This window comes from Dromiciops gliroides, chromosome 2 (assembly GCF_019393635.1).
Source record: "Dromiciops gliroides isolate mDroGli1 chromosome 2, mDroGli1.pri, whole genome shotgun sequence".
NCBI lineage: Eukaryota > Metazoa > Chordata > Mammalia > Microbiotheria > Microbiotheriidae > Dromiciops > Dromiciops gliroides.
This window is the reverse complement of record NC_057862.1, coordinates 522,744,005-522,769,967: the sequence shown is the minus strand read 5'-3', so window position 1 is coordinate 522,769,967 and position 25,963 is coordinate 522,744,005. Positions and strand designations below refer to the sequence as shown.

At 40.3% G+C, this 25,963-nt stretch overlaps 1 protein-coding gene across 2 annotated transcripts in view; it reads left to right on the top strand.

The window, feature by feature from the left end:
• Positions 1–25,963, top strand: part of ADD2 (adducin 2) — a 186,570-nt gene that overhangs the window by 92,556 nt on the left and 68,051 nt on the right. The window contains exons 1-5 of one of the 2 annotated variants that reach the window (XM_043981670.1): positions 10,063–10,191; positions 20,440–20,691; positions 21,991–22,129; positions 24,207–24,358; positions 24,885–24,965. In XM_043981670.1, the coding sequence (XP_043837605.1) occupies positions 20,473–20,691; positions 21,991–22,129; positions 24,207–24,358; positions 24,885–24,965 (591 nt within the window). In that variant the 5' untranslated portion in view covers positions 10,063–10,191; positions 20,440–20,472. Of the gene's footprint in view, positions 1–10,062; positions 10,192–20,439; positions 20,692–21,990; positions 22,130–24,206; positions 24,359–24,884; positions 24,966–25,963 lie in introns of those variants that run through there. The other variant, XM_043981669.1, reaches the window with a different exon arrangement.

Genomic DNA, 25,963 nt, shown 5'->3' with positions numbered 1-25,963 from the left:
ACACAGCTAGGAAGTGTCTGACGCTAGATTTGAACTCAGGTCTTCCTGACTCCAGGTCTAGCACACTCTCCATTGTACTACTAGCTGCCTCTTCTTTAATGTCCTTTCTGATGATAAAAATCCTATCTGTTGACCCAAAATGAAAGGTTTTGGTGTTGAGAATTTTCTTTTCTGGGTCCTCAGTAGGTGTGGTTGCTGAGGAGGAGGGGGCTACTGCGCCAGCAGAAGCAGTTTCCGGTCACATTGGGGCCTTCCCACTCCCCTTGTCTCGTTGCTTCCCTGGGTGATGGCTGTGAGCACTGAGCAAGAAGCAAGTGGCCTGGGAGCGCTGCCATTGTTAAGGCTTGGGGGGGCTTACCTGCCTATCTTGAAGCATCAGAAGGGGATTCAGAATTTAAATCCAGTCCTCTTTCCACTACACAATCTGTTTCTTCAAGTCTAAGGGGGAGCTCCTCATTCTAGAGTTCTAGGATTTAATTAACATATCCAGTTGAGTTCCTAGGAGATTGGATATGTTCACTAAACATAATCCCTTTGTGATTTTGAGGTCCTTTAGCAAAGAGGCATCAAACACAAATAGAAACGGGGCCACTAAACTATACTAAGGCTCCCTGTTGCCACTATAGACTTAGGAAACCACATACAGTCAATCCTCAACTTTGGGGGTGGGAGGGGATAAGGATCCTAGAAAATGGTACAAAAGTAAAAAACATGAATGTTGATACATCAAATCTATAGAAAATAAGAGTTTAGTATTGTCCCATGACCACCAAAAACTGTAGTCTTTTGTTAGAAATTGCTGAAAATACATTTTTCTGAATATGATTTTTATAATAAAACAATAATTCTTATAAAATGCACTTTTCCTGACACAGTAACCATGAAATAAAATTGGTAATATACAAAACATTTTTTCTTGCTCATAATTCCCTAGAATTCTGTGACCTTTTGTGCTAATATCTCAATTTTTTTTTTAAAGTGAGGCAATTGGGGTTACGTGACTTGCCCAGGGTCACACAGCTAGTTAAGTATTAAGTGTTTGAGGCCGGATTTGAACTCAGGTACTCCTGACTCCAGGGCTGGTGCACTATCCACTGTGCCACCTAGCTGCCCCCTAATATCTCAATTTTTAAAAATTTTATTTCAGACTGATAAAATGGACAAAATTTATTATTATGGCCTTTAATCACATCTTCTCTCTATATTCATCCTTGAAGATAGAAGATAATTCATATTTTCTTCTGGGTTTAAACTCTCCTGCAGCAGAGAACCTAAAATATTCTTTGAGAGAGAAGCATTTTAGTCAGTAAATCAATGGTTTTCATGCCTGTCTACTCATTAGCTGCATGACATAAAAAGTTAGAGAGATCAAGAAATCAGCAGGAAACATGTATAATGATGCTCTATAGCTACAATCATACACAGTATCATAGAGAATTAGAGCTGGAAAAAAATCTTAGATCTTAAACCTCTCATTTTACCAAGGAGGAAACGAAGCCCATAGATGGAAAGGACCTGACCAAGGTCATCCAGCCAGTCTGCAGCAGACATAGGCCTAGAATTTAAGTGTCTTTCCCTTCAAGAAGGGCTCGTTATCCCACATGAAGAGAATGTTGAGCCATATGGTGAGATGCAAAGAGAGTCAAAGTTGAAATCAGAAGACGTTGCATTCAACTTTTAGATTCAACACAAAATGACCTGAGTTCAAATTCTGCATCTGTTACTTAATGCTTGACCTAGGGTCAGCCTCTTTGGCTTCTCTGAGTCTCTGTTGCCTCCTCTGAAAATGAGGATTTGGATTGCTCTGAATCTATGATCCTACAGTCTGCAAATACTACTAGAAAAGCGTTCTGCAAATACTACTAGAAAAGCGTTCTGCAAATACTACTAGAAAAGCATCCTGCAAAAGTTTGTTGTTATAGAAGAACTTCCTAGCCCAAAGTTCTGTTTAAAATTAGAATTGTTATTAGGTGAGGTTAAGACATCATTCAGTTAAAGGAAAGACAAATGATAATAGCTAGTATTTATACAATATTTTAAGGTTTTCAAAGTGCTTTATATTTCTTATCTCATTTGATACTCACAACAATGTTGGGAGGTAGATGCTGCTGTCATTCCAATTTTATGGATGAAGAAACTGAGGCTGACAGAGGATAAGTGCCTTTCTGAGGGTCACATGACCCTGTAAATGTTTAAGGCCAAATTCAAAGTTCTTTCTGACTCCAAGCTCAGTACCTTCTCCATAGTGTCACCTAACTACCTCTATTCCTGGAGGAGTGAGACAGATAATTTCCAAATTCTTCATATTTGTCCATAAAATGTTATGGAAAGGGACAGCTAGGTGGCGCAGTGGATAAAGTACCAGCTCTGGATTCAGGAGGACCTGAGTTCAAATCAGACCTCAGATACTTGACACATTTTAGCTGTGTGACCCTGGGCAGGTCACTTAACCCTCATTGCCTTGTAAAACAAACAAACAAACAAAATGTTAGGGAAATACGGCAGCCAACTTCTCCTAATTGTGTCTTGATTAATCTAACTAGACAGTAGTACAAAGGGAGATGGTGATTTAATTTTTTTAAATTACGACAGAGAATCCAGAAAGTCAGTGATACACATGTGAGAAAAGTCAACATTGACCAGACTTGAAAAGACACAGTTGTCTGACTGGTGGCGCCAAGGTCATGCACAGGCATTTTTTTAAGGAGGGTTTTTTTTTTCATCTTTTTCAAATATGTGCAGGACCAGATAAGGTTTTATCCCAATGTCTGCACTAAGGCTCAAAGGTCACTATCTCAGCTCCACGCCCTGCCAGTGGTATAGGCAAAGTCGGTGAAGGAGAACTTTGCCTCCGTGCTCTGCCCTTCCAAAAAACTTTCCCCCCACAATTCATTTGTTGCATGGAATTCCTTACCCCACCTTGTTCCCAACCCCCAAGGAAATAAGAAACATCTGGCAAAACATCTATGCATAGTTTATTAAGCAGTATTCATACATTCATTCATTCAATAAACATTTACTAGGCATCAGTGTGTGCAAGACATAAATTATGGCACACGAATTTATAGACAAGATGTATATGAAAAATAAAGGGGGGAGGCATGGACCCTGGAGGCCAAGCTCACATTTCATCTTTTTATTCAATAGATATAGAGGATAAAACTTCTACTAACATATACTAATGTCTCCCTTTGTTTCTTTCTTCACCTACCATCTGTAGGTAAAGCATCCACGTGCATAAGTTGCCAGAGGAATCCAGGTTTTTTAAGGTGTCAGTGCTCTAATCTGGTAACTGCTAACTGTAAAGCAGTCATTGGATAAAGAGCAACACATGTAAATGGATTTGGATAGACAAGAGTAAAATGTCCTGAAATTTATACAGCCGAGAAATCATAGGCACCATCACTGATTTGTCAAGCATTTGTTAAGCACTGGCTGTGTGCAAAGCACTATGCTAGACACTTCAGGAAATACAAGTTTAGAGAAGACATGGTCCCTGACTTCATGAAGCTTATAGACTAATAGGGTAATTAACAGGCCTCAAACAGGGAGTTAGGAGGATGTCTACCCCAAGCATGTGATGACTTCCCCCAGCAGAATAGGTAGATGAGAACAGTTTGTTCCAACAGCCATGAAGGTGGCTGAAGCAGGCATTGTGGAGAGCTTAGAGCTTGACATCAAAGATGCCCAAAGTCATCCACTGCATCCCAAACTATTGCTAGTCACGCTGACTTTGTCTTGCCACTGGACTTCATTGACTCTGGAAGAGAGAGTGAGGCTGATGACTTTGTGCAACTCTGCCTGACTTAAATCCAATTCACAGGAGTCAATACATCACTCATGATGCCATCAGTCCTCTTCCAAAACAAAGGAGGAACAACAACAACAGTCTAGTAAGAAGAGAAGACAAGGGGCAGCTAGGTGGCGCAGTGGATAGAGCACCGGCCCTGGAGTCAGGAGGACCTGAGTTCAAATCCGGCCTCAGACACTTAACACTTACTAGCTGTGTGACCCTGGGCAAGTCACTTAACCCCAGTTGCCTCACTAAAAAAAAAAAATTTTTTTTAATTAAAAAAAAGAAGATAAGACAAATACAGATAATGTTAATATACAATATTTCATGGTAGAATCATTAAAAAGGTAAAAAACAAAGTATGTGGAAGGGAATAAGATGTAAGAAGACAGAAAAACTAGGAAGGAGCCAGGCTGTAAAGGGCTTTAAATGCCAAAGAGAGCATTTTATATTTGCTCCAGAAGATAATAGGGAGCCACTGGAATGTATTGAAGTGGGGAGGGTGGTATGGTCAGACCTGTACTTTAGGAAGATCACTTTAGTAGCTGAGTGGACAATGGATTGGAGTGGAGAAAGATTTGAGACAGGGAAATCAACCCAAAGGTAATGGAAAACATCTAGGTTAGAGGTGTTGAGAGCATGCCCAAGGGCAATGGCTGTCTAGAGGAAAGGAAGGGATGTATACAATGAATGTTGTGAGGCAGAAATGAAAAGAATTGGTAATAGATTGAATATGTAGGATGATAGGGGTTGAGGATGATGCCAGGGTTTTCAGCCTTGGTGACTATAAGAATTGTGGTACCCTTGACAGTTATAGGAAAGTTGGGAGGAGAGAAGGGCTTATGGGGAAAAATAATGAATTCTGTTTTGAACATGTTGAGTTTGAGATGTCTCTAGGATATTCAGTTTGAGATTTCCAAGAGGTAGTTGGCAATGTGGGACTGGAGCTCAGGAGAGAGAGTAGTTCTGAATATTTGGATCTTGGAATTATCTACATAGAGACCACAATTGAACCTATAGGAGCCAATAAGATCATCAAGTGAGATAATAAACACGGAAAAGAGAAGAACTATGATAGACCCTTTGAAGGCATCTATGGTTAGTGGGTGTTACCTAGATAAAAATCTAGCAAAGAATACCGAGAAAGAATCTTTATACAGGTAGGAAGAGAACTAGGAAAGTGCAGCTTCAGGAAAACTTGGAGAGGAGAGATCATTTAGGAGGAGAGGGAAGGGAAAGGAATTTGTCCCTACTGTGTGCCAGGGAGTATGCTAAGAGCTTTTATAAATATTACCACATTTGATCCTCATAACAACCACCCTGCAAAGTAGGTACAATTATCCCCCATTTTACATTTGAGGAAACTGGGGCAAAGAGAGGTTAAATTACTTGCCCAAGGTCACACAGATAGTAAGGGTCTGAGGCTGGATTTGAACTCAGGTCTTCCTTAATTTTAGGCTCGATGCTTCATCCACTGTACCACCAGCTGCTAGGTGAGCAACAGTGTCAAATGCTGCAGAGAGATCAAGAAAAATGAGAAATGAAAAAGAGCAATCAGGAGATTTGTCAATCAGGAGATGACCGGTCACTTTGGAGAGATGGCAGCCAGAATGCAGAAGCTTTGATAGCTAGTGAGAGGAGACGTGGAGATGCAGAAAGCTTGGTTTAAATGCTTCTCCCATATGGGGTAATAGCTCGAAGATGTGATAGGGAAATCTTGGAGATTAGTGAGTGGTGGTCATGGCTGGTACAATCTGCTAAAAAACATGGGAAGGGATGAGATCAAGAGTGTGTCCTGAAAGGTTTGCCTTGGCTATCATTTCCTGTGAGTCGAGGTAAGGGAGGACACAGTGGAAGAAGATGTCTGAAGAACCAGAAAGGAGGAGAAGGGGAAGATATGGAGCTTTCAGTAAATGGTTTCATTTGTTTTTGGTGAAGTATGAAGAGAGTTCCTAAACTGAGAGGGTAGAGGTGCTGTCAGTGTAGGGAAGTCAAATAGAGAGAGGAGAACATTTGGAATAGTCACTGTAGTGAGTGGGATAGCAAACTCATTAGAAACAAAGAAAGCCTTGCTGCAGTGAGGGCCCAGTGGAAATGATGTGACATAAATTTGTACTGGACCCAGTTAGCATTGTTTTGTGATTTCTTCAGACTTTGGAACATTCATCAGCATGTGAATAGGAGTAAAGGAGGCAGATAGTAGGAATAATTTAAGGTTGGGGTTTGGAAAGTTATCACCTTTAGTAGGATAAGGAGGCAAGAGATTTGAGTATCGAGGATAAGCGTAGAGTTGCATTATTTTCCAAGAGTTGAGATGGGGAAGGAAATGTAGTCAGTACAGAGGTGATTGACTTCAAGAGAACAGAGGAGTGAAAATTATAGGTCACAGTGAGGACAAAGAACAAAGATGAGGTCTTAGGAAAGATGGAATAATAAGAGATAATGATGAGTTCAAGGAATTTTGAATTTTATGAATTTGGAAGTAGAACATTTGTGAGTGATGACAAGATCAAAGACATGGCCATGTCTATTGTATAACTGAGTTAGAGTGGAGAAGTAGATCCTGAGAACTGAGTAGCTGGAGGAACTAGGAGATTAGGGTATTCGAGAGAGCATCACTATGCATGTTGAGGTCCCCTAGTATAAGAACAAGAGTTATGGTGCAAAGACAGAGGGCTACCATGGAACTCATTAAAGAAGGAAGAAGAATGCCCTGGAAGCTGGTAGTTAGTAGCCACCAGGATCTAAGTAGAATGACAAATGTGAATTGCGTGGACCTCAAAGGAGGGGAGCTTATTGAGAGATGGTGGTAGAGGGAAAGTCTACCAGGGGTAATGGGGGCAAGGAATATTGACTTCCCCACTATGACTACTGAGTATGACTAAAAGTACAACCAAGTAGCTGAGTGGGTAGTCAGGGATGGAGGGCCATCAGGAGGGAGCCAATTCTCAATGAGTTCTAGAAGATAGAAAGAGTGTGAAAGAAAAGGTGATAATCAGAGACTGACAACTTTGGACTGTTGATTTCATGCCATCCCTCCCTCCTACCTGACAAACACACAAAGTAGCTGCTCTCCTAACCATCTAACATGTGGACATAATAACACATGTACAACTAGGATTAAATAAGATAGCATGTGATGATGGGCTTTGCGCACCATAAAGGCCTATAGAAATGTGAGTAGTGACCTCACTGTTTTTCCCTAGTGTTGTAAGATATCTTAGAAAAGAAAAAATGAAACATAATTTCAACTATGCTAAATTTTTGATAATTTTAAATTTTAACTTAATCTCTGAATTAATTAATGTTTGAATTTGTATAATTTTAAATTATAATTTTAAAATTTTTGTATTGGAGAAATTCCAGTGTTAAATATTTTCATGACCCCATCTAATGTTTACTAGTTGTGCAACTCTGAGAAAGCATTTGCCCTTTCAGAGCTTTATGAGGTTTATAGGAAGAAAACGCCAGATAAACCTTAAAACCCTGTAGAAATGTGACCTCCTTATCCTTCTACTGTTATGTACCTTGCTATTATTATTATTTCTAGCTAATGGTCCCCCTCTCTTCCCTCTCCCCTCATTCCACTACATATTAGAACAGTTAAGGAAATCTTTGGAATACAAATATAAGCATAGTCCTAAAGTCCAGTTTGTAAATAAGCCAAATTTATCCTCCTGCTACTGTGAACCTGACATTATATTGCTCAAACTCAGTAATCCACAACATATGGATTATTATTGTAAGTTCTTTTTTTTTCCAAATAAAGGTAATTGGAAAGTGTACTAGCTGAAGTCAAAGGATCTGGATTCAAATCTTGCCTCTGATGCTTACTACACATGCATCATCTTAGGCAAGTCACTTAACTTACCCCATGCCTCAGTTTCCTCATCCATAAAATGAGGAGATTGAACAAAATAGCCTCTGAGGTCTATTCCAGTTCTAATTTTATGATACCTTTGATTTCTATTCAGCTCTATGCCACTTTCTCCCTGTGTGATCTTGGACAAATCACTTAAACTATGATCCAGTGATCTACCGCTTCTCTGCTCTAGCCTAGCTCACATCCTCATTGTTCATGCTATCTCCTTTTCATTGCATGGGGCCTTGTTCTAAGCATACCCCTGCCCCGACCCCTCAATCCCACCTCTAACCTTCTGGTTTTCCTACTTTCTTCTATCTCTACCTTCATAGGAGCCTGGCCTTCCCTTTGGAATCACATTCTTGGGATTTAGAATGAAAAGGGACCTTAAAGATAGTATGGCCTAAATCCCTCATTTTACAAAGGTCCAAATGAGCTCTCAGAGAGGTTAGGTGACTTTCTCAAATTTCAGTTACACTAAGTTCAAGAGTATACCAGTGAATGTTTAAACTACTGGCCCTCGGAAAAAAAGAATATCATGACCCACCTTTAATTTTACTTTTCATGTTAACATTTTTCCTATCACTGTCTTAAGTCTAGATAAACAGCAAAACAATAAATTAAGCCTAATTTATAGCATTTGTGGATTTAACAATCAGCTCTAGGTTGAACTAGCTCTCCCATTAAGTTTGCAGAGCCAAGATTGAACCCAAGTTTTCTGACCCCAAAACCAGTGATCTTTCTTCTTATCCCATATTGGATTATTGTAGAGAAATAAAAACCAAGCCTCAGAATGTAAAATGACTTATCCAGGGTCTTATAGACAGAGGGGAAGAGCCCCAGGGTAAATTTTTGAAATAAATTGAATATAATTCTCATATGTAATCATTCTCCTTGTATAATTCCTGAAGAGAAGAGGAGATAGGGGGATTATTTTTTTTTACCAGAGGGTTCATAACCTGGGGTATGCAAACTTTTTAAAAAAATGCTATTTTAATGTAATTTATGTCTTTTTAATTTTATACTTCTTGTTTTATTAATTTAAAAAGTTTTTTCTTCTGAGGAGTCCAGAGGCATCATTAGGCTTTAGTTTCTTTGTATGTAAAATGAAAGGGCTAAAGTTGTCGATTTCTGAGGTCCCTTAGGGACTCTAATATTATGTTTTAAGGTCCCTTCTAGTTATATTATTCAATGAATGTGACTAGCAGAGTTCTGGTTGGAAGCTAGGCGATGCTCAACTCAGCAAAACATTAAGTACTAACTCCATGCAGAATGAGTACTCTTTGAATGCTCAGTGTATCAGAGTACAAAGATTCCTTTTGAATTTAAAGCAATCACAGGACACATTAGAGCCAGAAGAAATCCCAGAGACCATCTAACCCAACCCTTTCATTTCAGTAATGAGGAAACCAGAACCCAGTGACAGGTAAAAGGATTTACCCAAGAACACAAGTTAGCACAGTGCCTCTCACGTAGAAAGCTCTTAATGAATGTTTATTGCTGTGTTACTTTATAGAAGAACTAGGATTTGTGGCCAAGTCCTCCTGGATTCCAAATCCTGTGTATTTGCATCACCCTGAAAATATGTCTATATTCTTATCTATATCCACCTCTGTCTTTATCCATATCTAGCTAGCTAGCTTTGTCAGGACTAGGGAGGAAGAAGTACTTAATGTTCCTAGAGCAGGCAAAGGGTTAAAGAACTGTCCAACCAAAGCAATAAAGTATATTGATTCACTTAATCTTGCTCCTAGTATAATTCCTGGGTGAAGTGGAGAGAGGAAGAGTGTGTGTGTGTGTGCATGTGCGTGCGCACCAGAAGGTTCTTAATCTAGGGTCTTTGAACTTTAAAAAAATGCTATTTTCATATAATTGGTTTCCTTCATAATCCTCTGCATTTTATTTTATGAGGTTAAAAATCTCCCCCTCCCCCCCACCGCACACACTTTAGGAGTCCACAGGCATCACCAGATTTCCAGAGGGATCTGTGACACATGAAAAGGTTAAGAAGCCCTGCATTTGGGCTCATTTGGTAGGTACAGTGTGCAATGTGGTGCCTGACTTAAGACCCATTATCCAGGGCAAATTATCTAATCATTCTAGTTCTCCACATATAAGATGGGAGCGGGGTAGGCTTAGACCTGATAAATTCCAAGGTCCCTAAAAGCACTAACTCCTAGCAACCTCAGCCTTTTCTAGGCATATCTACGCCAAGACTGGGGAGGAAGATGTATTTAGCACAACTACAGCAGGCAAAGGATTAGATAACTCCATCCAACCAAAAGGCCGGGCAGAAGCACAGGATGAGAAGAGTCAAATTTACCTCCCCCTGCGTGCTTCAAGATGGGAGGAGAACAGTATGGTTTCTGTTTATCTAATCAGTACACCAGGGTGCAACTGGCTTGCTGTAAAACTTACTTATGCTACAAAGTGCGGGAAGCAAGGGCACTACAGTCCTGGTCCTTCCCACCTTCTGAAGCCCCATGGTCTGTGACAGCCCCTCTCCTGGGGTGGTGGGACCCTGGATTTCTAAGAGGTTAGTTGGGGTTTGACTTGAAGTGGGTGGGTCTGGGAACTCCCCCTGATTGGCCCTAGGGGTGGTCTGGGAGCTTAGTAGATATGTGGCCTCAGAACAGTCAGCTTCTCTGAGTTGGTGGGTTGGGAATTGGGGGTGGACACCCCCAAGGAACTTATGCAGACTTCAGGAACACATGTGTGTGATAGTCATATTGTCAAAGAGCTTCAGAAGTCACAGTGGATGATGAGGGTTCATGCCAAAGACCCTGGGGGCTTTGGGGGACTAGAAGTTCAAAATGACCTGGGAACCAGGTATGGCATGAATGCAGGATACAGAAGCAGAGGCTATGGATTGAAAGAAGAGTTTGATGGTCCTGAGCAAGTCACTTAACTTGTGCGGACCTTTGTTTCCTTATCTATAGGAAGGAGTTGGACTAGATGATTTCTGAATTTCCTTCAAGCTTTGAAAACTACAAGCTTGTAGGGCAAGTAGGTAGTGAAATGCATCAGGAAAGGGGTCAGGAAGACCCCAGTTCAAATCCTACCTCAGCCCCTTAGTAGCTGTGTGACCTTGGGCAAGTTACTTAACCTCTCTCATCCTCAGTTTCCTCATCTGTAAAAATGAGAATCAGTATAGAACCTACTTCATTGGGTTGTTATGAGGAGCAGATGAAATAAAACATATAAAGTGTTCTGCAAACCTTAAAGCCCTCTATAAACATTAGCTATCATCATCATTATTATTACTCTTTAAACATGAATAGAACTTAAATCTACATTAAGAGATGCAGAGTGTTCAGAAGTAGGGAGATGTTAATGCTTCAGCATTTTGCCCTGATCAGAATACACATGGAGTCTTGTATCCAGTTGTGAACAAGCCATTTTAGGAAGAATGTTGACAAGATGGAACTTGTCTAGAGGATGATGACCCTGGTTGGGGTACTCTGATAAGTCTCTGTGAAGTTGTACAAGAAAAGGGTTAGGGGTCCTCATGGACTTTCCCTTGAGGGAGGGAAAAATGGCTTCCAGGACATAGCGCATCAACCACACACCATCAACAGGAGCCACCAGGATTATCATGGCAAGACTGTACGATTTGGAGTCAGGGGATGTGGGTTTGAATTCTGACTTTGCTATTTATTACCTATGTGTCCTTTGGCAAATGACTTAACCTCTCTGGGCAGTTTTCTTATCTATAAATTAGTGGGCTGAACTACATGACCTTGAAAAGTCCCTTCCATGCCTAAATCAATGGTTCTATCCTATAGGGGTCTGCCCAAACTAACTGGGAAGCAGCTTAGATTTTAAAAATAGTTTAGAAAAATTGGTTTCCAATTTTTTAAAGTGTGCAGATATGAGTTATCGTAAATAAAATAAACATTTTGCTAATCATGACAGCTTGATAATATCATTAGCTGATGTCTTTCTTTTCTTTTTTTAAATAAACATTTTCATTTATAGTTTGTGGTTCCAATTTTTAACACTCTTTCCCTCCCTCCCCTTAGCCCCCTCCCTAAGGTGGTAAACAATCAGATATGGGTTATACATGTATGATTACGTAAAACATTGCCATATTTGTCATTTTGTACAAGAAAATTTCATTAAAAGAAAAAAAAGAAAGTAAAAAATAGCATGCTTCAGTCTGTTCCATCAATACCAGTTCTTTCTTTGGAGGTGGATAGTGTGCTTCATCAATAGTCCTTCAGGATTGTCTTGGATCATTGTATTGTTGAGAATAGTCAAGTCCTTCACAGTTCTTGCCGTCTCTATGCACAGTGTTCTCTTGGTTCTGCTCATTTCACTATACATCATTTCGTACATGTCTTTCCAGGCCCTTCTGAAGTCATCCTGCTTGTCGTTTCTTATAGCACAGTAACCATTACCATAACATAACACAGTTTGTTTAGCCATTCCCCAGTTGATGGGCATTCCTTTGATTTCCACCTTTTAGCCGCCACAAAAAGAGTTGCTATAAATATTTTTGTACAAATAGGTCTTTTTATCTTTTGGGGATGTCCACCTAGCAGTGGATCAAAGGGTATGTACACTTCTATAGCCCTTTGGGCATAGTTCCAAATTGCTCTCCAGAATGAGTTAATGTCTTAAAGCATAATAGATACTTGGCAATGGTTCATCACTAATGATAGTGGGTCTAAATCCCTATTTCAAATAATCTTGATAATTTTTAATTTTTGGTCTGACTTCATCAGATATGATTAAGTCATAATTGTTTCTCCCTTGTAATATGACTTGTAAGTTTCTCCTAAGAGTAGAAGTTTCTATGCCATCATTTTCTTGTTGTTCACATGCATCTACATTATTAGTATCATCTTCAATCCTTCATTTCTTTGCAGGACTCTTTAAGGCACTCATCTATTTTGTGAGGATTAGTTTAGCTAAAAGTAAATAATATAATCTATAGATTCACTTACCCCCCCACACACACATAAACTGAAATATGTTCTAATACACTGAAAGTAAACCTACCAGCAAGAATGCTACAGTCAACATTTTCACAATGTGGGATTCTCACTCTTTCCTCAGGATACATCATGTGTTGCATATGAATTGTGACCATAGAAATATGGACCAGGTGAGGGTAGTGTCAATGTCAGACTATATATTAAATATCAGTAAAGCTTCATTTCTTTGTTTTTAAGCTAACAGTTAATATAAATACAAGTTTTAGTATTTGCTTCCTATACCCCTACGGATTATCTTGCCCTGGGGCACATGTACCCCATTTTAAATACCACTAGTCCAGAACACATGAGTTCTAAAGTTGGCCATGTTTAAGAATCTTGACCTCCAATCATCGTGAACATCAGTTTGGTTGGGACCCACCACTTGCCAATGATATACAAAGCAGTCCTTGAAAAATGGTCCTTTTGCAGACTTAATGCAGTAGGACCTAATTTTCAAAAGGATCTGGACATTTCACTTCAGGATAATTTAGTGGACATCAAACTTGGTTCAGCAGAAATTTCCCTGACGTCCAAAAGATCTTCAAAAGTCCAAAGATCTTCAGGTTGTACTACTTAAATCTGCGTGACCTTGGGAAGTCCCTTAACTTCTCTGAACCAACTTTGGACATCTGTGAAATATAGGGGTTGAACAAGATTATCTCCGTGTATCTTTTAAATTTTGTTATTGTTGTTCATCCTTCATTCTCAAAGAGGACCATTGACATAAGTTAGGTGTCTTGACTTGCAAGTGAGTTGGATTTAAGTGAGACAGGACTATTCAAAGTCACCAGCCACACTCTCTCCTCCAGGGTCATTGGAATCCAGTGGCAAGACATAGATCAGGACAACTATCGATGGCCTTTATGCAGTGGGAGATGTTGGCCTTTTTAAACTAAGGTCTTTTGAAGGTCTCAGTTTGTTAAAGGCCAGGTAAGAATTGAGGCAAAAGATGTCCTTGTTTGACTTCACAAAAAAATCAGTGTGGGAGGGAAAGACCCTCAGAGTTTCTGACCAGAACAGACCGAATTGCTATTTACCCTCACTCTGAGCCATTAAAACCCAAACAATGAGCAAGTGAGGCTTGGACTGGGGTTTATTATTGGCCAGTCAGTGAGAGCCAGAGTGATTTGGGTTTAAAAGCATAGTCAAGTCCATTTGAATCCCAATGTGCTTTATCAAAGCCTGGTTTATCAGGGCTATATTTCAAGAAGTCATAAATGAAAACTACACAAAAAAAGAATTAATTGTCCCAGTTTGGGGTGGTAGCAATGATAGGATAAATAAATAGGGAAGAAAAAAATCTAACCCCAAGATATCTTGCGAAGTATAAGCAATCAAAATTTATATTCCTTTTGAAAGTGCACCTATATGTCAGGGGCATGACTCCTAATGTGGACAAAGGGAGAAAAGGAAGAGTAGCAGGGAGAAGGAAAGAGAAGGAGGATAGGAAAGGAAGAAAAAAAAAAGGAAAGAGAGAGAGAGAGAAAGAAAAAGAGAGAAAGAAAGAAAGAGAGAAAGAAAGAAAGAAACAAAGAAAGAAAGAAACAAAGAAACAAAGAAACAAAGAAACAAAGAAACAAAGAAACAAAGAAACAAAGAAACAAAGAAACAAAGAAACAAAGAAACAAAGAAACAAAGAAAGAAAGAAAGAAAGCAGCACTGCCCAACTGGAACTTGCCAGTTGGGTCCCCAGGGGGTCAGCTACCACTATTCACAGATTGTTATTTATCCTTTGTTCTAGAAGAGGACCAATGGAGGGCAGCTAGATGGCGCAGTGGATAGAGCACAGGCCCTGGATTCAGGAGGACCTGAGTTCAAATCCAGCCTCAGACACTTAACACTTACTAGCTGTGTGACTCTGGGCAAGCCACTTAACCCCGATTGCCTCACCCCCCCCAAAAAAAAAAAGAAGAAGAGGACCAATGGCATCAGTAAGGTGATGTCTTGATTTGCAAGTGAATTGGATTTGAGTGAGACAGAGCTGTGCAAAGCCAATGGCCTCACTCACTCCTCCAGAGAACTTCAAATCTATTACATGTATATGTACACACACATACAGGTGTGTATATATTTATACATACATGCATGTATATATGTATATATACACACACATATACATATATACACATATCCAGGCAGCTAGATGTTGTAGAGTGCTGAGCCTATAGTCAGGAAGACTCATCTTTATGAGTTCGTCTGGCCTCAGACACTTATTAGCTATGTGACCCTGGGCAAGTCACATAATCCTGTTTGCCTCAGTTTCCTCATCTGTAAAATTAGCTGGAAAAAGGAAATAGCAAACCACTCCAGTATCTTTGCCAAGAAAACCCCAAATGGGGTCATAAAGAGTCTGACCTGACTGAAAAATGACTGAACAACTAGATTGATCGATCAATCGATAGATATAGATATTGGCTTTTGATATCCAGATCAGAACAACAATAGGCCCACCATGGCTCACATTCTGTTTGCTTCTTTAGGTTTTAGCTTTGCCTAGAGAGGAGGTTTTTGGAAGTGGGGGCAAGGCAGCATCTCAAGACTGGGTTTCCAGGCAACAGGGAGTGGGGCTGTTGCTAGGGGAGCAGGAGCTGGAGCAGGAAGTAGTGCTGTTCTGGGAATGACATAGTAACAAACAGAGAGGAAGCCATCCGATTAGGGCTGGCTCTGGAAAAGTGGCAAAGGAGGGAACTTGGTCTCTGGTGCCCTCCCATGGATCCTTTTAGCACCCTGAGCAAATCACTTCTCTCTGGGCTGTTTTCCCCTTCTGTAAAATAGGAGGATTGGACTAGATGCTTTTAAGGTCTCCATGGTTCTAAATATCCTGTAAGATCATTGCCATCTCTTGGTCCCCCTCGTCCCCAAGGATCCACTTGCTTTAAGGCCCCATATTCTGCCTAAAATGGCTCCCTTCCCACTTGCCCCAAACTGCTTATCTCTTTACCTTTCTGCCCATGAACACTACTTTGTTCAGTTTCTTATTCCTGCCAGGTTCTCAGTGAGTTGTCTGTTATGTGAGGCTATAAAGGAATATATGCTAATGTGTTAACAACTGATAAGAGTACACCCTAGGCAGCTTAGTGAGAGGGGAAGGAAAAGTGTAACAGATTTGGAATGAGAAGACCTAGGTTGGAGTCCTGGCTTTGACACTTGTACATCTTAGAGTGGAGGGGGAGATGAGGTCATTTTATTTTTCTGAACCTCAGTTTCCTCATCTCTAAAATGGGAGCCAATATATTTATACTATCTCCCTCATAGGATTATTGGAAGGAATAATTGCTTTATTGCCTTAATTGTTCCATAAGTATGAGCTATTTTGATTACCCTTGCCAGAGATAGGCATTTTAACAGGGGAAGGAGGATGCCTTAACTCAAAGGAATAAAACTGCTAACTTCAGGTTCTCAGAAATGATAGGAAAATAGAGGTGGGGAGGTATATTTTTCTAAGGAGTACCTTTCTAGGAACCCTAAATCATTATCACATGCATGGGAGGGCCCATATGTATAAAATAAGCCCTGGTACATATGATATATGGCAATGTGGTATAGTATCGAAACTGGTCATTTTTTTTAAAAGCCTAAGGCTCTTTCAGTCCCCAGATATTCCTATCATCACTAAGACAGTGGAATGGGACTTGCCCATTCCCCATGTATGTATGTATGAATGTATGCATGTATGTGTGTGTGTATCTCAAGTGGTCCTTCTGTGATTTCATTTCATTGCCTTCATTCTACTCAAATTAACAGACTTTTTAAAGTCAGCCACCATGGTGCTGGGACTGCAGGATACAAAGATATGACAGAGTCTTCTCTCAAGGAATTTACAGCCAAAGTGTTAGGACTAGGACATGTATATCAATGAATAGGATGCAATGTCAAAAGAAGGTTCCAGCTCCAAGAAAAAAATATTTTTCTTACATGTGAAGTCATGCAAAATTTATTTCCTTATTATCCATGTTGCAAAAGAAAACACATACACATACCAAGAAAAATAAAGAAAGTGGGGGAAAGTAGGATTCAATCTGCACTCAGAGTTCAGCAGTGCTCTCTCTAGAGGTGGGTGGCAGTTTTCATTGCAGGTCCTTTGGAATTGTTTACATCAGTAAAATGTGAGGAGGGAGATAGACCTCTGAACTGGGAGAGTAAGGGAAGAGTCCATTAGGACTAGCATCTCCTTATTCCTGGCTACTATGTCTCTTATTCAGCCCAAACTTGGATGCATTATCTTGGCTTGTTACATAGTTAACTCATACTGAGCTTGCATTCCACTAAATTCCACCCCCACCTCCTTCCCCACCCCACCCCACCCCACCCATCCTTTTTTTTCCCCAGATGGACTGCCATATTGTACTTGGGAAGATGATTTTTGGAATTCAAGTATAAGATTTATCCCTATTAATTTCATCTTTGATTTCAACTCTAGTGTTCTTGCCTGCCAAAATCTTTTTGAGTACTGTCATCCAGAATGTTAGCTAAACCTCTCAGCTTCATGTAGAAAGTGATGCTTAAGCTATATTTTGAATATTTTTTTAAAAGCAAGGGATTTTAAGAGGTAGAGTGAGATGGGAATTCATTTCAGGCATGGGGGTCAGCCAGTGGAAGGGCATTGAGATGGGAGTGTCATATGTGAGGAACAGAAAGATGGCCAATTTAATGAGGAGATAGGAATGGGAGTAATGTACAATAAGACAGGAAAGTTAGGTTGGAATCGGGCTATGAAGAGCTTAAAGGAAGAGAACTGAGACAAGGAGTTGATTTAGAAGGCTACTGCAACAGTCAAGACAAGAGGTGATAAGAGCTTGAAGTAGGGAAATGTCTGTGTGACTAGGTAGAAGGGGACAGCTACAAGAGATGTTGAGGTAGAAATACCAAAACTTGGCAACTAATTGGATATATGATATAGGGAGAGTGAACAGTCAAGTATAACACCAAGGTTGCAAACCTAAATCATTGGAAGGATGGTAATAGATTCATATTATGGACTCATAAACTTGTGGACTATTAGACAGCAACTATCCAATCTCCTTATTTTATATATAAAGATACTGAGGCTTAAATGAGGGAAGAGACTTCAGTCTTGTAGTCGAATCAATGTGATAGAATAATAGAGCTGGAAACAGAGACATACCCGTCTACAGCATCTTAGGGTATTAGTCCACTAGGGGCATCTGGGCCCTAGCCAGAAGTCAGTCTCCCTGCCCAATTATCTCCATTTGGAACTGCCTCCATCCCTTATTCCATATACCCTTTTTACTTCTTTTTTCTTTTTCAAGCCTATCTTTGATGCAACCTTTTATGTAGGTATATAGCACTTTGCAACATACAAAATACAGAATCTCTTTATGTTTGTATAGGCCCCACAACAATTTCTGGGACTCTATTAATACAAACTTTTTACAGTCAGTCCCATCTGAAAAGGACCGGAGAGATCATCTTATCTAGTTTTTTCCCAAATTAATTTGTCCACAGAATACCTTAGGATTTGAATTCTATTGACAACCCATAAATACTGATCCTGGGAAGCATGGAATATATCCCAATAAAAGGGAATTGGGGAGCAAAATAGAAACTATTTGGCTTATTTTCATATTGAACATGATCACATATGATAAGTGTTTTATATATATACATAAATAAACACACACATTTTAATATTTAATATGTATATTAAGTCCACCTAGGCTCTAGCCCTTCCCTCACACAGAGTATATGGACAAATACTTTCTGTGCTGACTTGATTACTATACTTTCTCTCACACAGGTAGGCTGAGGTTCACCACCATAAGGTAACATTTAAATGTTCTCAGAGTCATAGGGGTCACCCTGTTGTGTTATAATGTGAATATAACCCCCCCTTCTCACCATGTTTGCTCTATATCCCCCAGCAGTTTAGCTTTTATTTAAAGAAAACCATTCACTCACAATAATGATACTTTTAGATCTTAAATATAACAATTTACTTAATAATAAGGCAAAAATACAATATCACAGGTACTTATATTAAAGCGATTGCTTAAATAATAAGTATATCACAACCCACACATAATCTCAGGTCACACTCTCCCATAAATATATTAGGTATCTGTGGGCGAGAGTGGGAACACAGAGAAATCTGCCAAGGATATACATGAATGAGAAAAAAGTCATGTACTCAGGGTAACTTACAACTCTGGAACTATAAACTTAAATGTCTTTTTTTCTGTCTCTGGAACTGTTCAATAACGATCCCCCATGAACATAGTTTCTGAGTTGAACAGATGCTTCCACTGCTAAGTTTGGTTGATCCACACTATGATTGACCAACATCTTAGTGGGTCTGATATCTCAGCCAAACTAGCTGATCTGCTGGGTCTCTCTTCTACTTCTTTGGCTCCAAGCTGATCTTCTGGTCAGCTAGATAGTCCTCTAGTTATAGTATCCATCACTTCCAGGTTTAAGCTTAGCTGATGCAGTTCTGAAACCTGTCCATTTATATTTCTTTTCTTTCTTCTTTCTTCTTTCTTCTGAACCCTTGGGTCCTATCAATGGCCCCACCTTAGCTTATGATTAGTAACCAAATTCTCTTCTGTCTATAATTAGATAAATTATATAATAATAGAACAATCCCAGAATTAATAAGGAAGATCATCCCTAGGCTTATTCTTTTGGTACCTTTCCTCATACAACTCACCAGGGCCCCCAGTGTTAGTGGATGACTCAAGTATACTTGATAAGATAAGAGAAGGTAACAGCTAAAACAATTAGCCTATAACTATTCCCCCATCACTGATACATATGGATGGAACAGTCTCCACACCCTATTGCATATACACTTTTTACTTTTTTTTTTCTTGTCCAATCTGCCTTTCATGATATCTCATATGTAGGTGTATAGTACTTTACGATATACAAAATACAGTTTCTCTTTTACATCTTATAGGTGAGGACAACAGATGGGTTGTCTGGGGTTTTTTGGTTTTGTTTTTGCTTTGGAACTTTAATAGTGTTTTCCCCATGTTTTTACATGTAAAAACAATTTTTGACATTTTAAAAAGTTTTGAGTTCCAAATACTCTCCCTCGCTCTTTGGCTGCAAGAGATTGGCGTGGTGGCAGCTGACTTCAGAGGTGAGAGCTTAGGAAGTTTAGGATCACCAGGTTATAGGAAATCTGTTTTCAATCTTTCTCTTTCTTTTACTATCTTTCAATAAACCCAAATACTCTCCCTCCCTCTTCTCCATTCTCTCTGAGATGGTAAGTAATCTGATATAGCTTATACATGTGTAATCACATAAAACATATTTCCATGTTAGATATTTTGTGGAAGAAAACTCAAACAAAAAAAAAGACAAAAAAGAATAAAGAAAGAATGTGAAAAATAGTGTGCTTCAGTCTGCAGTCAGACTTCATCAGTTCTTTCCCTGGAGGTCAATAGCATTTTTCATCATGAGTCCTTTGGGATGACAACTGGTATTGTTAATTCCATTTTTCAGATGAGGGATTTGAGGTTCAGAGAGATTGTGATTTACCAAAGATTGTGACTGCCTGAGTTATGAAATGGAAGAGCAAGGACTAGAACCCAAACCTTCTATCTCCAAGTCCAATGCTCTTTCCACTCTATCCCCCTGCCTTTGATGCCAGAGAGGCACCTAGAAGGATTTGTCCTGGATTACACCCCATTTGAAAGGCTTTGGCCCTATACCTTCCTAAGAATGACCTGTCTCCCACTCAAATCTCAGGAAAGGGACTGACTCCTTTGCTTTTAGGGATCATTCACCAAAATACAGACTTCACTAACCTTAATTCTTACCCTTTTCCTTGCTTTTAGGACCCTGAGAGTGAGCTACAGACTATCAGGAAAATGAGTGAAGAAAGTGCCACTGAGGCCACCGAGGCCACCGAGGCCACCGAGGCCACTGAGGCCACCTCCCCTCCTCCTCCCCAGGGGCAGCGCTACTTTGACCGATTCTCCGAAGATGACCCTGAATATATGCGCCTTCGAAACATGGCGGCTGACCTCCGGCAGGATTTCAACATGATGGAGCAGAAGAAGAGAGTCACCATGATCCTTCAGAGCCCTGTAAGTGGGATCTTCTCTGGGCCAAGGGACCAATTGAGCTGGAAATGTGGGTAAAGACTAAGGGGTAGGCCTAAGGACTAATTCCTGGGTTTTCTTTCTTATTTGGAAGTTTATTTTTTTAAGTCCTGGTTTAAATTTATAAATAGAACATCATTCTCTCACCCAGAGAAAGTGAAATTTTATGTCTAGAGATCACGAATCTAATAACAGATAATAAGCTCCCCATCACTAAAGAGCCGTAAGCAGAGGCTGATAAACTACTTCTCAAGGTAACATGTTGCAGAGGGATTCTTAATTCTCAAAGGGGTTGGACTTGAGAAATGTCTTCCAAGCCAGAGATTCAATGATTCTATAAACATGAACTTTTGTTTCTGTATCCTTATAACCGGCAAACTAGGTATTGTGGGCTAGAATGCTAGTGGAAGTGGAGAGATGTGAGTTAACCCTCTACACTTCTGCAGTACCAGCCCAGAGCCCTGAGGAATCTCTGAGAATAGGAAGTTTGGCCAGATAGTTAGAAGAGGAAATAGCCCTGAGAGTCCCAAATGTGATGTCTTGATTATGACCTCGCAGTCTAGACAACCATGTTTAGAATCAGAGAATATTAAACTTGGAAGAGATCTTGCAGCTCATCTAGTACCCCTCTTTTTATAGGTGATGAAACTGAAGCCCAGAAAGGTAAAGTCATGGGCATTGTTAATTAAGAAAGTATTTTCCTACTTTGGGAGAAAAAAAAAAGGAATTCTCTATTACAAGAGCTAATGATCTTTGAGGATACCTGGGTTCTATTCCAGTCTTGTGGCAAGACTATTGAATTTAGAGTCATGAGGCCTGGGTTCAAATCTTAACTTTGCTACCAATATAATATTGGACAAAAAGTCGCTTCCTTTCTCTAGCCTTGGTTTTCTTATCTGTAAACTGAAAAGATTGGAGTAGAAGATCTCTAAGATCCCTTTCAGTTCTCAGTTCTATTCCTCTACATGTGTAAGACCATGTATAACTCTGTATCAGTCATATAACTTCATGGGGTCAACTGCCCAACTTAGAACAAAAAATCTGAATCATAGATCAGGGCTGCTCTATGTCCTTTGTGTCTTCTCACTGTGACCGGACTAGAACAGTTCCGAGGTGGAGCTTCTCCAATAGCGACAATGGAACCTATGCAGTGGGCTGAGGGAGGCTCAGACAGACTAGGGTCTGGGGAAGGGAGAGGGAGGGTCACAAGTGGTGGAATTCTGGGGACCTTGAATAATTTGTGAAGGAACCAGACACTACAAAAGTTGTGGGATCCTTCTTCAGTCTTTCAGGGAGGAACTGGAGAGCCTTATCCAAGAGCAGATGAAGAAAGGAAACAACTCTTCCAACATCTGGGCCCTCCGGCAGATCGCGGACTTCATGGCCAGCACCTCCCATGCCGTCTTTCCAACTTCTCCCATCAGTACGTGGGCAGAGGGAAGCTGGGGGTAGGGGATGGAGGAGAGGATGGGGAGTGCAGAGGCAGCAGCTGTTGCCAGGTTACCAAGTGGGTGAGGCTGGGCTAATAGGCCTTGTGGGAATTGCCTCAAAGCTATTATTCCTTTGCTCTGTGTCTCTGTTGCTGCTGCTGCCGAAATGCCTTCTGGATAATTTTCCCTGCTCAATCTAGGGGTGGGTGGATCCAAAGAAGGGACCCAGGGGAAAGGTCTCATGCATGTCACTTATAATGCTGACATTGAGGAAACAAGGAACACACATCCATTGTGGGGGCTTTTGTAAAGGACCTAGCTCCTAGTATAACAGGATATAATATTGATAGACTAAATTTTTACTGTATCTTAAATATGATTGTGCTTCTTTGACATCATCATGGTATTCAGGTCTACTTGAAAATGCTGGGGTTTGGGAATCAAATCAATGTTTTATTTTATTCCAGGCTTATTAATAAGGAATAATATTTCTTATTTTTGATAAAGAAGGCAATGAGGCAAGTGACTAGTCCTTCTGCCCCGTTTTTTAGGGCAGTCATGTCTCCATGAGCATCAGCCTTCTTAAGTCAGCCACTTAACCCAGTAAGCTCAGGAACAATTCAACTTGATTTCTTGTCTGACCATTTGTCAAGTATCTCATGGAGTGAATACCTGATTAGGTTTGGGTTAGACTAGAAACTCTTAAGGTTCCTCCAAGCCCCAAGATTCTGTGATCTGTAAATAAGTCAGGTGTAATCCAAACGAGTTATTTGTTTCACTAAAGCTTCCCACCCCCAGGAGTCTCTACTTTTTAAAAAATCTATGAATCTTATAACAGGCATAGACATTCAGACCTGTGATTTTACTGGTATAGAGCATTCCCTGCTAAGGAAACCCCTCTACCAAATGCAGGTTGACATCTCTGCAACTTCTAGTCATAGAGTTGCCTAGAGAAGTGGGAATTTAAGTGACTTGCCCAGGGTCTTACTGCTTGTATGTATCAGAGGGAGGACTTGAACTCAGGTCTTCCTGGTTCTGAGTCTGGCTTCCAATCCACTCTACCATGCTGAGTCAAAGAACAATTTTTATCTGTATATATTTTATAGATGCTTATTTTGTATATACTTGTGTGTACATGTTCTCTTACCCTACAGTATGTAAGCTCCCTGAGGTCAAAGACTGTTTATTTTATGTCTTTGTATTCCTAGCACCTAACACTTTATATGGCACATATTAGATAATTAACAAATTCTAGTTGAAAGATAATAACCCACATTTATATACTTAATGATTGCAAAGCACTTTAGCTTTACAAAGTTAGATAATTATCACCCCCATTTTACAGAGGATGAAACAGAGGCACGGAGAGGTGAAAGTGACTGACCCAGTTGTCAGAGTCAGGGTTCAAAAACACAGGTCTTCTGGCTCCATCATATCACCCTTCCTCTCGCCCAGACTGGCTTCTTATCTTTGGCAGATCTGACAGTCCTAAACAGAGTGTGACCAGAGACTTAGTACAATAGAGTAGGAATCAAGAATTCAGGCTATTGATATGATTTGAGAGCGAGTTACTTAACTTCTTCTGAGCCTCAGTTTCCCTGACATTTCTAACAAAATGAATAATCTATAGTAAGAGCTCTAAAGTGGCAGGATTATTAAGAAATTGTCACCATTCCTGAGGAGGAGGAGCATGGAGTAGTAGATAGATGGAGAAGTGATCTCAGAGCCCAAAGGCCCTCATTTCAAGTGTTACCTCTGACCTAGGCTGGGTCTATGATTCTGGGAAAGTGATTTAACTTCACAGTGTTCAAGTCTAGGAACTTAGTTGCAGAAACTGTTTTAACCTGCATTGGTAAAGAGAGTTTTCTCATCAAGGATTTCCCTATACCAATAAAATCACAGGCCCTATCCCTAACCCATCATTTATAAGCCATGTAAAGTCTCTACTCCTGGAGTCTTAGGGAGAGTTTTGATCCTGGGAAGGTCATGAAAAAAGAGAAGAATCCATTGGGCAGGCTGCCTGATCCTGAGGTATCAGCTCTGCTCCCCTACTCCCCTGTCCCTCTGTAGATCTCTCCATGATGACCCCCATCAACGACCTCCACAGTGCTGACTTGCCAAACTTGGCCAAAGGGGAACGTCTCATGCGCTGCAAGATTGGCAGTGTCTACAGACTCTTAGACCTATATGGATGGGCCCAACTGAGCGACACCTATGTCACGGTGAGCAGAAAGGGGGATGTGGTGGGAAACTAAGGCGGGGGGGTAGTGTGGGAGGCCAAATCATAACCCTATAATTCCCACCTGGAGAGGCTTCAACTTATGGCTATGCTGCAAGGTATCAATCAAAATCTTTAGCCTTCCATGAATTCTATCCTCTATGACCATCCAGAGGAGAGACAGCCAATGGGCACACCCCTCTTGTGAGAGCTATTTTATTTTCAGCTCCACAAATTGAGTCCTTTCTTTTCTTTCTGCCTAGATTTTCCCACTTCCAGAGAAAGAGCAAACCTTTTCCTCCATCTTCTCCCTCAAGAGAAATATATAAGATGAAGTTATTTGAGATATCAAGTGTAAAGTGGTGGGGGGTGTGAGAGAAAGGTACCAGGCATATACCCAGAGAGACTTGCAAGTTCAAAAAGACTGAATACAAAATTTCAGGGGAGAGCAGAGAGTGGAGTGCTCCTGGAAATATAACAGTTAGTCCTAGACCAGAGTTTTCTCTTAAACTTCTGTGTCTTTCCTTCAGCTGAGAGTCAGCAAAGAGCAGGATCACTTCCTGATTAGTCCCAAAGGCCTCTCCTGCAGTGAAGTCACAGCTTCCAGTCTGGTGAGTACCGTTCAGACATTTTACACTCCCTCCCTTCACTGTCTTAATGCCTCATTAAGAAAGGCACATGAACCATCCGTCCATCTTTGGAGTTCACCACCATTTAAATATTAGTTATTCTCTCATTAGTAATTATTCTGCCTTTCTAAATCAACATATAAGATAGTCCATACCAATAACCTTCCTATTAGTGTAGTGTGTCTAATTCCTCAAGAAATTACCATATCAGCCAACTAATTGGTCTCCCTGACTCGTCTCTCCCTCACTCTAGTTCATCCTCTACTCAGCAGTCAATTTGATCTTCCTCAATCATAGGTCTGATCATATCACCCCTATTCATTAAACTCCAGTGGCCCCTAGGGGCAGCTAGATGGCGCAGTGGATAGAGCACCAGCCCTGGAGTCAGGAGTACCTGAGTTCAAATCCAGCCTCAGACACTTAACACTTACTAGCTGTGTGACCCTGGGCAAGTCACTTAACCCCAATTGCCTCACTAAAAAAACAAAAAAACAAAAAAACAAAACTCCAGTGGCTCCCTATTGTCTCAAGGATCAGATATAAAATCCTCTTTTTTGGCTTTCAAAGTCCTTCATAAGTTGGTCCTTTCCAGTCCTTACACCTAACTCTCCTCCACATACTCTATGATCCAATGACAGCAGCCTCTTTACTGTCTTTCTCACACCTCCATCTCATAACTGTAGACCCTTTCACTGGCTGTCTGCCGTGCCTGAAATATTTTCCACCCTGATCTCTGCCTCTTGACTTCCCTGGCTTCTTTCAAGTCTCAACAAAACATCCTACCTTCTCCAGGAAGCCTTTCTCAATCCTCTTTAATCTTAGTGACTTCCCTGAGACCACCCTAAATTGATCAAATATAATATATATATGATCATATATATGATAAAGATGTTTGTATTTCTTTCTTTCTATCATCTATCATCTATCTATCATCTATCTATCTATCTACCATCTCTCTGTCTGTCTGTCTCTCTATCTGG